At 39.9% G+C, this 10,814-nt stretch overlaps 1 protein-coding gene across 3 annotated transcripts in view; it reads left to right on the forward strand.

Annotated features, from left to right (window-relative positions):
- plekhf2 (pleckstrin homology and FYVE domain containing 2) overlaps positions 1 to 10,567 on the forward strand; it is a 52,879-nt gene extending 42,312 nt beyond the window's left edge. For all 3 annotated transcript variants that reach the window (XM_088929452.1, XM_088929450.1, XM_088929451.1), the window contains one exon: positions 4,650 to 10,567. In XM_088929452.1, the coding sequence (XP_088785578.1) occupies positions 4,660 to 5,406 (747 nt within the window). In that variant the 5' untranslated portion in view covers positions 4,650 to 4,659 and the 3' untranslated portion in view covers positions 5,407 to 10,567. The remainder of the gene's footprint in view (positions 1 to 4,649) is intronic.
- The last annotated feature ends 247 nt before the right edge of the window (positions 10,568 to 10,814 follow it).

The raw sequence follows: 10,814 nt of genomic DNA on the forward strand, positions 1-10,814 counted from the left end.
AATAGCATGTTCCTGTTCAAGAGGCAACAGCTAGACGAAAACTGAACTGAAAGTGAGATTTTCACACAGTGGGAAATTACATGCTGGGTGCTTTTTTTAGGAGCGCGCTGTAGCCTACATTTTCATTTTCACGAACTGTAAACTCTTCATTTTTAGTCAACTAGCATCGACATCATTTTTAGTAAACTAGCAAACTAGTATTAAGAAGGGTAGCATAGGTAATCCCATGATACCATTTTTTCCCCCAAAATTCAATTTATAGGTACTGTTATGGGAGCCCACAGAATGTCATGGATAGTATGAATATCATGCCTGTCTGCTGGTTGTTTTTTTTTAACTTTCATTAGCTCTCAAACTGTTCTGACAGGTAGCAGAAAGGCAGTAGGAAACGCAGCGCTTTTTAGCAGGAAACACAGCAGAAACGGTTGTCTACAGCTAGTCTTCTCTTGCTGGCAGAGTGGTCCGATCATCTTCAGTGTTATTGGTAAACACTTGTAAAGAATCGTGCAGAGAACATGATGAGAGGGACTTTGAGTGGTCCAGAATACATTTTATAGAGCACGGTATCCAGGGGATTAACTTTGTTCCTGAAGAAGCAGAATGTAAAACATTAAAGATCAACTGAAGTGTGATCTCGATGAAGCTATAAATGTCATAGTATGAGAAACGTCTGATGCTGTCAGCAACTGTGCTTTACCGCCAAAGCATTCATAGGTTCACTGTGTGGGCAGCCCCAGTTGTTTGCTCATTCTGATATAGCTGAATATGGCAAACCCTGCGATGAGACCATCTAAAGGAATTTTGTTGTTCGATTTTTTTTTTTATTCTGCAGTCGTGTGTTTTAGTTCTGAACATGTCGCTGCAAGACCAGTCGTATTCATAACTTTTTGCTGTTCTTGCTGCCAGTGTTAAATGATAGGGGTTAGAGAGGAGGTCCGCGTCAGTTTTAATGTACAGTTGAGCAGTCTTTTAAGATGAGTAGAGTCTTTATTGGAGCAATAGGTGGACATATCTGCGTGGGAGTATAATTCTTTGGTGACTGTATAATTCACAGACATGTCTCGGGAGTGTAAAACACGAGTAGCATAATTTTTATCAAGTCTATTTTAATCTTTTTTTATCTGATAAAAATGGGTGGACACTTTTTGTTTTGTGCAGAAGAGAATCAGTGTTGTTCCACTTACTGTAGCTCGAGAAGGATAGAACAAAGCTCAGCTCCAGATCCCCTCAGCACTATGCAGTATGTGTTGCTCCCACATATGTGTACGTTATGTGTTACTACCATGGCAATATACAGCCCTACAATTTAAACTGTTTCTGAAAAAGTCCAACAGAGAATTTTCCTTTTTTACTGTTACAGATTTTATTTTCCAGTTTTCACTGGTAAACCTGAAAATTGGGTCTAATTTTCAAATGTGTTTTAGTGGCTTAAAGACAGTTTAAGGCATCAGGGGAAGAAAATTAAACCCGCCTTTTTTTAGTTTGTTCAGTCAATAGTTTTGCTAAGGTTTCGGTTGTGTACTCACAACATTTTATTTAACTTTAATGGCAATCCAGTACTTCTGTTCCTAATGGACAGTACTTCAACCATGAGAGAGAGAAGGGGACACAGTCAAATTGGCACACTCCTATGCAAGCCTGTTCTGCAGACGGACTGGGACGGTACCACAGGAACACAGTGTGCGGTTTTAATTGTGTGTTAATTAGCTCAGACTTACCAGCTCAGCGACTGCAACACAACGTTAAAGCGGTGTCGGCTTGATTGAAAGAAGACTTTTTTTTCTGGCGTGCTAAAATGAAATATATCGAGCTGTTGTTGACAAAAGTATTGCATCATTTAATAAATCTCACGTCACTTAGAGGGAGTGTCTTCGGAACTTTTGGAGTTACATCATTGAAAGTGAAACTGAACTTTTATCTTTTTAGCAATATATCTGACATGTGATTGATGTTGTCGTACAACATGGGGTCAGAATTCCTTTAGCATAATGTGCGCACTTCTGTTTTAAAGTGAGTGCGCACTCACACTTTTCTCTTGGGAAAAGCACATTCTGTTCCACACAATTGGAAGCCCACCATTCTGAAATAGAATGCACTGATGTCATAATGGGATGATTCCAGAATGCGACTGTTCATGCACTTACTGTACAGACCTCTTGAACATTCCCAGGATGATATCAGGACATGTTCTGTAGGTTCTAGTTGTACTTCTCAGTATGTGCAGTGCCCTTGACAGTGTGGGCTGAATATGCGATGTGCTCATATCTCACATAGAAATTCAGGGTGATTCAGTAATATCCATAGAAGCCCTTGGCAGTAAGCTGTTTTTTTACATGTTTATTATCAAACTAAACCCATGAAAAGGAGAAAATGGTATGGTAGAGTAAGGTAACTTTTGTTGATGCAAAGTGAAGTGTGACACAGCACCTACGGCAGCGGCAAATAAGAACAGCGCCCCCCTTTGTGACTAACAGCCATGCAGAACCCAAATCATCAGAAGTTCTGTTCTGCGGGCTCTGTTTTTATTGTCTTTCTGGTCAGAGTAGACCAGACATTCAGAAAGGTCATTGCCAGTTACATTTTGTAACATGCAGTTACATTTAATGTCTTAAATTTATATAGGATCTTTCAGCCCGGAGGATTCCAATGTGCTTTATATATAGAAAGGGCTGGAGTGCAGCTCCCACCTGGGTGATGCACAGCAGCCATTCTGCACCAACACTCCCACTACACACAAATTCTGCACTAGTTAAACTAAGGGGGATATTTAGGGAGACGAGTGTTCAAGCACATTGAAATTTATCCAGTAAAACAGGGTTAACACTCCTACTCTATGGAGCTTATTTATATTTATTTATTTACTTTATATTATATTTATTTTGTATTACTGTACGTATTCTAATGTTTCGTCTATTCTGATGTCTGTTTTTTGCTTATCTTGGGCTGCTGTAACACATCAATTTCCCTTCGGGATCATTAAAGTCTTATCTGTCTATCTAGAATCATAGAGACTTCAGGAACCGGGTCGTCAGGACCTTAGTTTAATCTCTTATCTGAAGGATGGCACTTCCTGTGGTGTTTTCGACCATCTGCCGATCCACCAACACCACCTACTGCACGTGCCTGGCTTTCCTCACTGACCATTCCCCAGCCTTGTTTAGGCGCTGGGATCAGATCAGGCTACAAGCTGGCCGTGCTGCTGTCTGTATGTTGGGTTTGGTGCACTAGCCTGTGACTTGAGATTGCAAGGCAGGAGCCACACCCCAGCAGACGCAAGTATCGTAAGACCGTAATTTCTAAATGGCAGAATCAGCTCAGTGCAATTCATTTTCTGTGCTGTTGCGCCTGTTTAAAACAAGCTTTAGCTTTTGACGAGGATAAGCAGAATCAGAGGGTTCTGGAGTCAAATCCCAGATGTTAAGTTTTGCATTTCATTTCCAAGATTGATTAGAAAGTCTGGTTGGGTAAACCTACTCTGGTGCTGGTGATTCATTCAGATGAAGAAGATTAACTAAATGCCAAAGTCTGCTCATCTTTCTAAGTGTTTTGCAGTGTATTTTAGTAATGTTATTTCATCACAATGTTGTTGTTACTGTTATAGTAACATAGGAAGAGTGTTTGTACTTGTTACAGCATGTTATATAATTGCATTATTGTTACAAGGTAAAATGTACACAGATCTTTGTGAGCTGTGTATAAACAACTAACGTTTGTGTTGAAAAACTGGGCTTTTGCTGGAGTCCATGACTACACAGAATCACTCCTCTTAAAAATACATTTTACTTGGTGTTGCTTAATGTGTTCAATGTATTTCTAAAATATTTCTGAAAAAGCTTTCAGTAGTTGGGAGAAGGTGCATCTTGCATAGACTTAAAAACAGGAAGGACATCTGATTGGTTTAGTAAAAGATAGAGGCTTGTGTTGATGCGGTTGATTTACCAAAAATACTTCATGTGTGCTCCATACATTCAAAAAACAATTAGAACTCATGAAGTGTATTAAAGTCATAGGCATAGAATTATTTCTTTTGTGTGCTGACCCATTTTTCATGCTTTTTAGAAGAGCCTGTAGTTCACTTTGATGAAATGTATCATGGTCGCATGTGCTGCAGAACACAAGATGCCTGGGGTCAGTAATGTGCAAGATGATTTTCAAAGTGCAGTGATCCCGATAGAGCTTAAAGAAAATTAGTATTTTCTTTTCATTTGTGCAATATTTCTTGTGAAGTGCATTTCACACTGAATAATTGTAAGGTCTTGGTAGACGTCTTATAGTACAGTTTAAAAATTTAAGGTTCTTGGGGTTTATAATGCGACTGACTCTTAGTGGTTACTGCACATGAACAAATAAAACAATCCTTGTCACTGTACAATTCTGTTCTGGGTCAGTGCATGAAATCACAGAGCTCAGCTAAACGCTTGTATCCTTAAGCCCATAATCATCAGCTACACACCCTGCTGTGAAAGTGATGTTTTTTCTCCAGAAGATGTCTGTAGAGATAAAACAAATGGATTTTCATAATAATTCTAATGTAACCAACCTGACGGTGATTGAGATGTCCTGAACAACCACAGCAGGAGAGAGGAATAATGTTTTGAGAGGTTGCTCTAGATCTCTTCATTAACTGCTCTCTTTGTTTTTTGTTGTAGGTAAAGAAAGATGGTGGATCGCTTGGCTAACAGCGAAGCAAACTCTAAGCGCATTGCACTAGTGGAAGGCTGCTTTGGGACAGCCGGCCAGCCCCTGGCCATTCCCGGCCGCGTCCTTATCGGTGAGGGAGTTCTGACGAAACTCTGCCGGAAGAAACCTAAAGCCAGGCAGTTTTTCCTCTTCAACGACATCCTGGTGTACGGGAACATTGTGATCCAGAAAAAGAAGTACAACAAACAGCACATCATCCCGCTGGAAAATGTCACGATCGACTCCATCGAGGACGAAGGAGACCTGCGCAATGGCTGGCTCATAAAGACTCCCACCAAGTCCTTCGCGGTCTACGCCGCCACGGCCACGGAGAAGTCGGAGTGGATGAACCACATCAACAAGTGCGTGTCGGACTTGCTGGAGAAGAGCGGGAAGTCTCCCAGCAGCGAGCACGCGGCCGTGTGGGTGCCTGACTCGGAGGCCACGGTCTGCATGCGCTGCCAGAAGATCAAGTTCACGCCCGTGAGCCGCCGGCACCACTGCCGCAAGTGCGGCTTCGTGGTGTGCGGGCCCTGCTCCGAGAAGAAGTTCCTGCTGCCCAGCCAGTCCTCGAAGCCCGTGCGGGTCTGCGAGTTCTGCTACGAGCAGCTGTCGGGCGGGCAGGCCGCGAGCCTCCCCGCCAGGTCGGACTCCTACAGCCGCTCCTCCAAGTTCCCCGCCCCCAACGTTTCGGACGACGACGACGAAGACGACAGCAGTGACTGAAAGCGGCGACTTCCTTTGTCATATTTAGGATATTAATATAGGATTTTCTGCAGGGCTTGAAATTAGCAAGTGCTGGGTTGCAGGGCTTTCCTAGTGATGGTGCTCCAAAATTCCGATGTCTTCTTGCTAACAGGAAATTTGTGAAAGACGCTTTTTTTGTGCGTAGGGCTGACTTCCCGAAAAATTCACAGACGTGTTAGAAGGTGAGAGGGGTGTTAACATTTCCGACTTACTACAGACCTGAGACGGTTTCTAGAGATTAACGAAGGATTCTCTTCAGAATGCCACTGGTTTATCCTGCTCCTTACTTGGTGTGAATTTTCTAATTTACCTCAAAATCCATGGGAGAGGTAGACGTGACAGACGTGTCCCCAAAGAATTCCTATTGCTGATTTCAAGCTCTGAATGGAGCTGCTTTTGGGGAAAGTTGTTTGCTTTGAAATGCTTCAGTTATTTTATTTTTTTCTTAGCCATATTTTTCTACCAATGAACCTTAAATAAAGCACGTGCCTCAATGCTGGCTTTTCTGCAGGGATATGAACTTTAGTCACTTGTTTTTTGCAGACTGTACATATTTCTACTGTAAGGCTATCAGGTAAACAAGTGGTGCATTTTGCTATATATGTTTTTTTACCCTTTATTTTCCTTCCTGCCTTTTATTTGTCGAACTGTGATTCCTTCAGACAAAACCCTCAGTCCATGAAAGTAATCAAATATGCAAAGAAAAGCAGTTGCAGGTAAACCAACTATTTTTTTGAGATAACAGGCTACTTTAGGCATATGAATTTCTCTTTTTGGATTTCTTGCTCATGACAAATCAAATAGAGGCTTTTACATTTTTATTTGGAAATTCTAAAGTTGTATTTTTATGTAAAGTTCTCTTTTAAGTCATTAATGCTGGTAAAAAAAAAAAGTTATCAATGCCTTATATACCACACGCTGCCTTTTCAAGATGCGTATAGCACAATTAAAATAAAATATTTTAATGATTAATACATAATTTTGAGTTTGGCGGCGAGGTCCTAGGTGTTTTAAATTAGAATTTTGCATTTGTAAGAGAACTGTAGACATGGTCCACATCACAAATAGATTTAAAACTTGTCCATACTCTGGAAAGGCAGTTTAGTTCGCAGTCAGTGTCAGTTTATGGGTGGTTGTTGCACAACATACTTTTATTAAATATATTTTTACAAAAGTCTATATTAAAATGTATCTAGCAAACCTTAATTAAGGAATAATGGTTGTCCTAGTAGGACAATGTGAAATCTTACAAAAATGCCATCTTTCTCTCAAGGTGTTTAGCTTGGTTTCTGTTTGACGTTCAAAGTGAAGGCGCAGCAGAAAATTCATTGATAGGACCTAAATGTTATCCAATTAGAAGCTTTGCAGTGAATTGGTTTTACATGCCTCTTTTGACACCACATACAGAGCACTTGCATACCTGTCATGTTAGATCTTGTTGCAAATCCAACTGTTTGTAACTAGTTGATGCAATGCACGTGTCCCTGAGACCATTTGCCATGGTAGATAAAGAAAGGTGATGTATATGTGACTGAGGTGTTCCCTTGGGGGTAACTGTAACACCAAATACCTCCAGCCTGATAAACATTTTGTTAAAAGCAGCTTGATCTAATATATCCAAAGACAATGTGAACGAGTCACAGAACTATTAGTGTTACCCTGGCTTAATTCACTGCAGATAGTGTAGCCACTTGTAGAAGTCTGAGATATCTGGGGCGCATTCTAAAACAGCAAAATGGGGGGAAAAAAGCTAAAAGGACAGACCGTGTGTAGTAGAAACATCCAGAAGTGGCACCGTTTTGTTTTTCTTTTTCTTCAAAAGATGAGCTAAATATACTGTAAAAGAAGGACTCATATGCTGATTCAGCAAAATGACGTAAATGTTCCTGGAAATGCTAACAAAATTATAATAGTTCTCTTCGTTATATTAACCAGTGAAGCTGCTTGGCCAGTGTTTCCCTTTTCTGTACTACAATGATGATGATACTAATAGGTGTGACACTATGTAACTGTATGTTATTCCCCCTGTATCAGATGTAATACATTTTTACAGGGAATGACTTCTCATTTGAAACTCTTCCAAATAGAAAAGTTTTTATTTTACATACATGGGTCATTTTAAAGAGTACAACAAAGGTTGTCTGATGTAAGATAAAAGATAAGCTCATATGTAGAGCTTACTAGGTCTGGGAGCTGTGAGGACTTGAATCATGAAACAGTCTATGTAGCATCTCAGAATTCTTGTAGTAAATTACTCAGTGCCTTGTCCATTGCTGGAGTAATTCGTTGTTTTTAAAAGTTAATGTTTAATTAATTGAACAAATAGCTGTTTTTTCAATGAAAAAAATCCACCTTTTGGGTGTATTCCATGGAGGGTGTTAGTGCAGCATTTGATTTAAAATCCTTACATTAAGTTCTTAAGTGACACAGGCGTGTTTTTGTTCTCCCGAAGACATGCATGTATCACAGTGTGTTAAAATCAGGTTTAGAGCAAGCTGTTTTTTAAGTCAGCTTGTAGGGAAGCACAAGGCTGCTGTTGTTGCTGAAAGCCGTTTGCAAGGGTTGTAGGTATTTCATCTGCTGCTTATGTAAGCTTGCACAGTGCTTGCTGTGTTTCACTGGGCTGCTCTTTTGATCTGTGTTGTGTCCTTGAATCTCAGCCTGTCCGTGTGAGATGATGAACGTTGCTTTGCCTTTGTTGCTGCTGGAGCAAGCTCATTTCTGTACGAATCCCAGTCCTTTATGACTTCTCTAATAAGGACCTTTCTTTATCTGAGAAGTCAACTGCTATGCACCAGGATGACCTGAGAAAGCAATCTGCACCAAATAAAATCGTACACATAAATCTGAGAGGATTTGAAACAACTTTGGAAAATGTTTTGAAGTGTTATTTGTAAACTTCCACTGAGTTTTTTTTATGTAATCCGTGCTTTGTTTAATGGATGGTTCTTTTTCTTTGTCATTGTAATTCTTGTTTAAAACACTTTTGGAAGGGCTGATTGTAACCCAGCATATTCTTGTTAGTTACTAATACTCTGAGAAAAAAATATATGGTATTGTTTATGTGATACGCATCCTTTTATTCATTGCACCTGCAATTGCATTTTATGTAGCCATGTGATACAGATAATGATCTGAGGGGGACTAGGGTGTAGGGCCAAACAAATACAGGTAAGAATGTTAGCTTTCAGTGTTTGTTTCTTAAAAAGAATTTGCACTCCCCTGTGAGTCCCAAGAAGCTCACTTTAGTAATCTGAAGAAGCAAGGACAGGTTCCAGGTTCTTCATGTTCTTCTGTAGATGTTCCAGATGGCACTGGATGGTTGAGGCAGCTTGCACTCATTTGAGACTGTTCCTATAATAGGTTTTGTATTCAACATCAAACTCCATTGTCTTCTTTTTTTGCAGGGAGTGCCGAGAATGAGTGAGTCTATTCATATTCCTGTCAAAGTTGTATGTTACCAAAGCAATCCATCGGCACAGTAATAGCCTGTAGAACATTTTATTGCGGTTATCAGAGAATATAGTTTGTAACAGAGATTGTGGCTTTTTAAAAAGAAAACATTAACATAATTAATAATAATTTGAGCAAAGTTGTCCTTTGACTCTGATTATGTCAATTAAGTCTTCAGTTGTGTAACTGAGATCTCAACTGGAGCTGAAAGCAGGTGTTGTACAGGACTGGAAGCCCCTGATCGTAGATAGTTTTTATTCCTCCAGACTCAGTCAGGAATGAAGGTTATGTCTGTGGACATCCTCAATGACATTTGTACCCAGATGGCTCCTTCCACTAGGAAATCCCATCGTATTGGCCGTTTCATGGGGTTACAGGTCTAGATAATTTTCTAGCACTTTTGGTCTTTTCTCGCTGGCCCACCTGAACAAAACCAAGGGCCTTAAAGCAGAGCTTGATTTTCATTTTGTAAAGCTGTGCCAGAACCAACCCTTGCAATTTCGACCGCAGAAGCCATCGGGTACTGGCTCAGAGCCAGGGTTCAGGACCCAGCCTGTCACAGGCACCTTGAAAGAGAAGAGAAACTGGGGCCTGTTTTCTTGTGTTGATGAGTGCAGGAGTGTCTATAAATAGGCATTTTTGAGCAGGATGGTAAAGTTCACAGAAAAAAAATTAAGTAGAAAGTGTTTTTGAAGGTTTTTTTATGTTGGCCCATATTAAGGTGAAATCCAAAAACATTAGATTTAGAGTTCAAGTGTGTTAAACTGGTGCCGGAGCTTAATAAAGAACACTACCTCCTTTTCTGCAGATGACTTTTAGGCCCGTCTTGGAGTTGCTGCACAAACTGTGTGGCCACTCAGAGAAGCAGGCTGTGACGGGGCCCTTGTCTGATCATGATTCTTCAGATGACTCATATGTGTTTCCATCTGTTTAGAAAGAGTCGTTGCAAACAGTTTTATGTTATGAGCTTGACAGCAGGAGCAGCCTGCAGCTATGTTGCAGCTGATATAAAGTCTCCATGAAAAACCATTTTCTGCAGGAAATGGCAATGAAAGATTTACAGAACTTGGTACTGGATTGCCAGCTTGACCCCATACCATTAGGAAGAATTCAGGTGTAAAGCCATGTAAAACAGAAGATCTTCACCTCTGCTTTGATGGAGACTTGGAAAGTAGTAGGAGTTTCTAAGAAGCTTAACTTACGAGTTTCAGTGGGCTTACAAATTCCTTGTTTTGTACCAGCTTCAGGAATATACAGTAAGAACATGAGGAGAGGTCTTATTCTTCTTATTGGGGATATAGATACTAGCATCATTATCAACTCAATTGAAGCTCTATGTTCATTTTGTTTTGATCTTAGTGCAAGTAACCTCTTATGACATTCAGATGTATCTATTGAAGAGCTGCCTTGTCTTGCAAATTAAGATGTCTCCTCTTTCTCTAGTGAGGTTATGAAATTAACTTTTCAAAATGGTCACATTTGTAGGCTTACTCTCCATGAATTGCATTTTTGTTCTGTTTCCAGTTACAAAATCGGAGTTTCTGGGTGCGAAATCTCAACTGTTGGTTGTTTTTTTCAAATTAGACTCCTAACAAAGTATTACAAGTACAAGTACAAAGAGCCCTTAACATAGTATTGTAAGATTGTGGCCTGTGATGCCCAAATAAACATTCTGATTCTTAATGCATTGACATTATTTTTATTTGAATTAATATTGTCTTCCCTCAATCCTAGTTTAAGGAAACAATTTCAGAATGGTCTAAAAGTAATAAAAACTACCGCAGGCAACTCAAAATACTGACACATTTTCACAGGAATACAGAAATCAGTCAGAGAAAATACTAATTCTGTGTATTACATAGCAAAGTTTTGGAAAACCAGTTGCTAAAGTAATACAATTTAAAGTGTTTTAAGAGAAAGAAATTAAAACTCTG

This window comes from Atractosteus spatula, chromosome 12, assembly GCF_055471065.1.
Source record: "Atractosteus spatula isolate fAtrSpa1 chromosome 12, fAtrSpa1.hap1, whole genome shotgun sequence".
NCBI lineage: Eukaryota > Metazoa > Chordata > Actinopteri > Semionotiformes > Lepisosteidae > Atractosteus > Atractosteus spatula.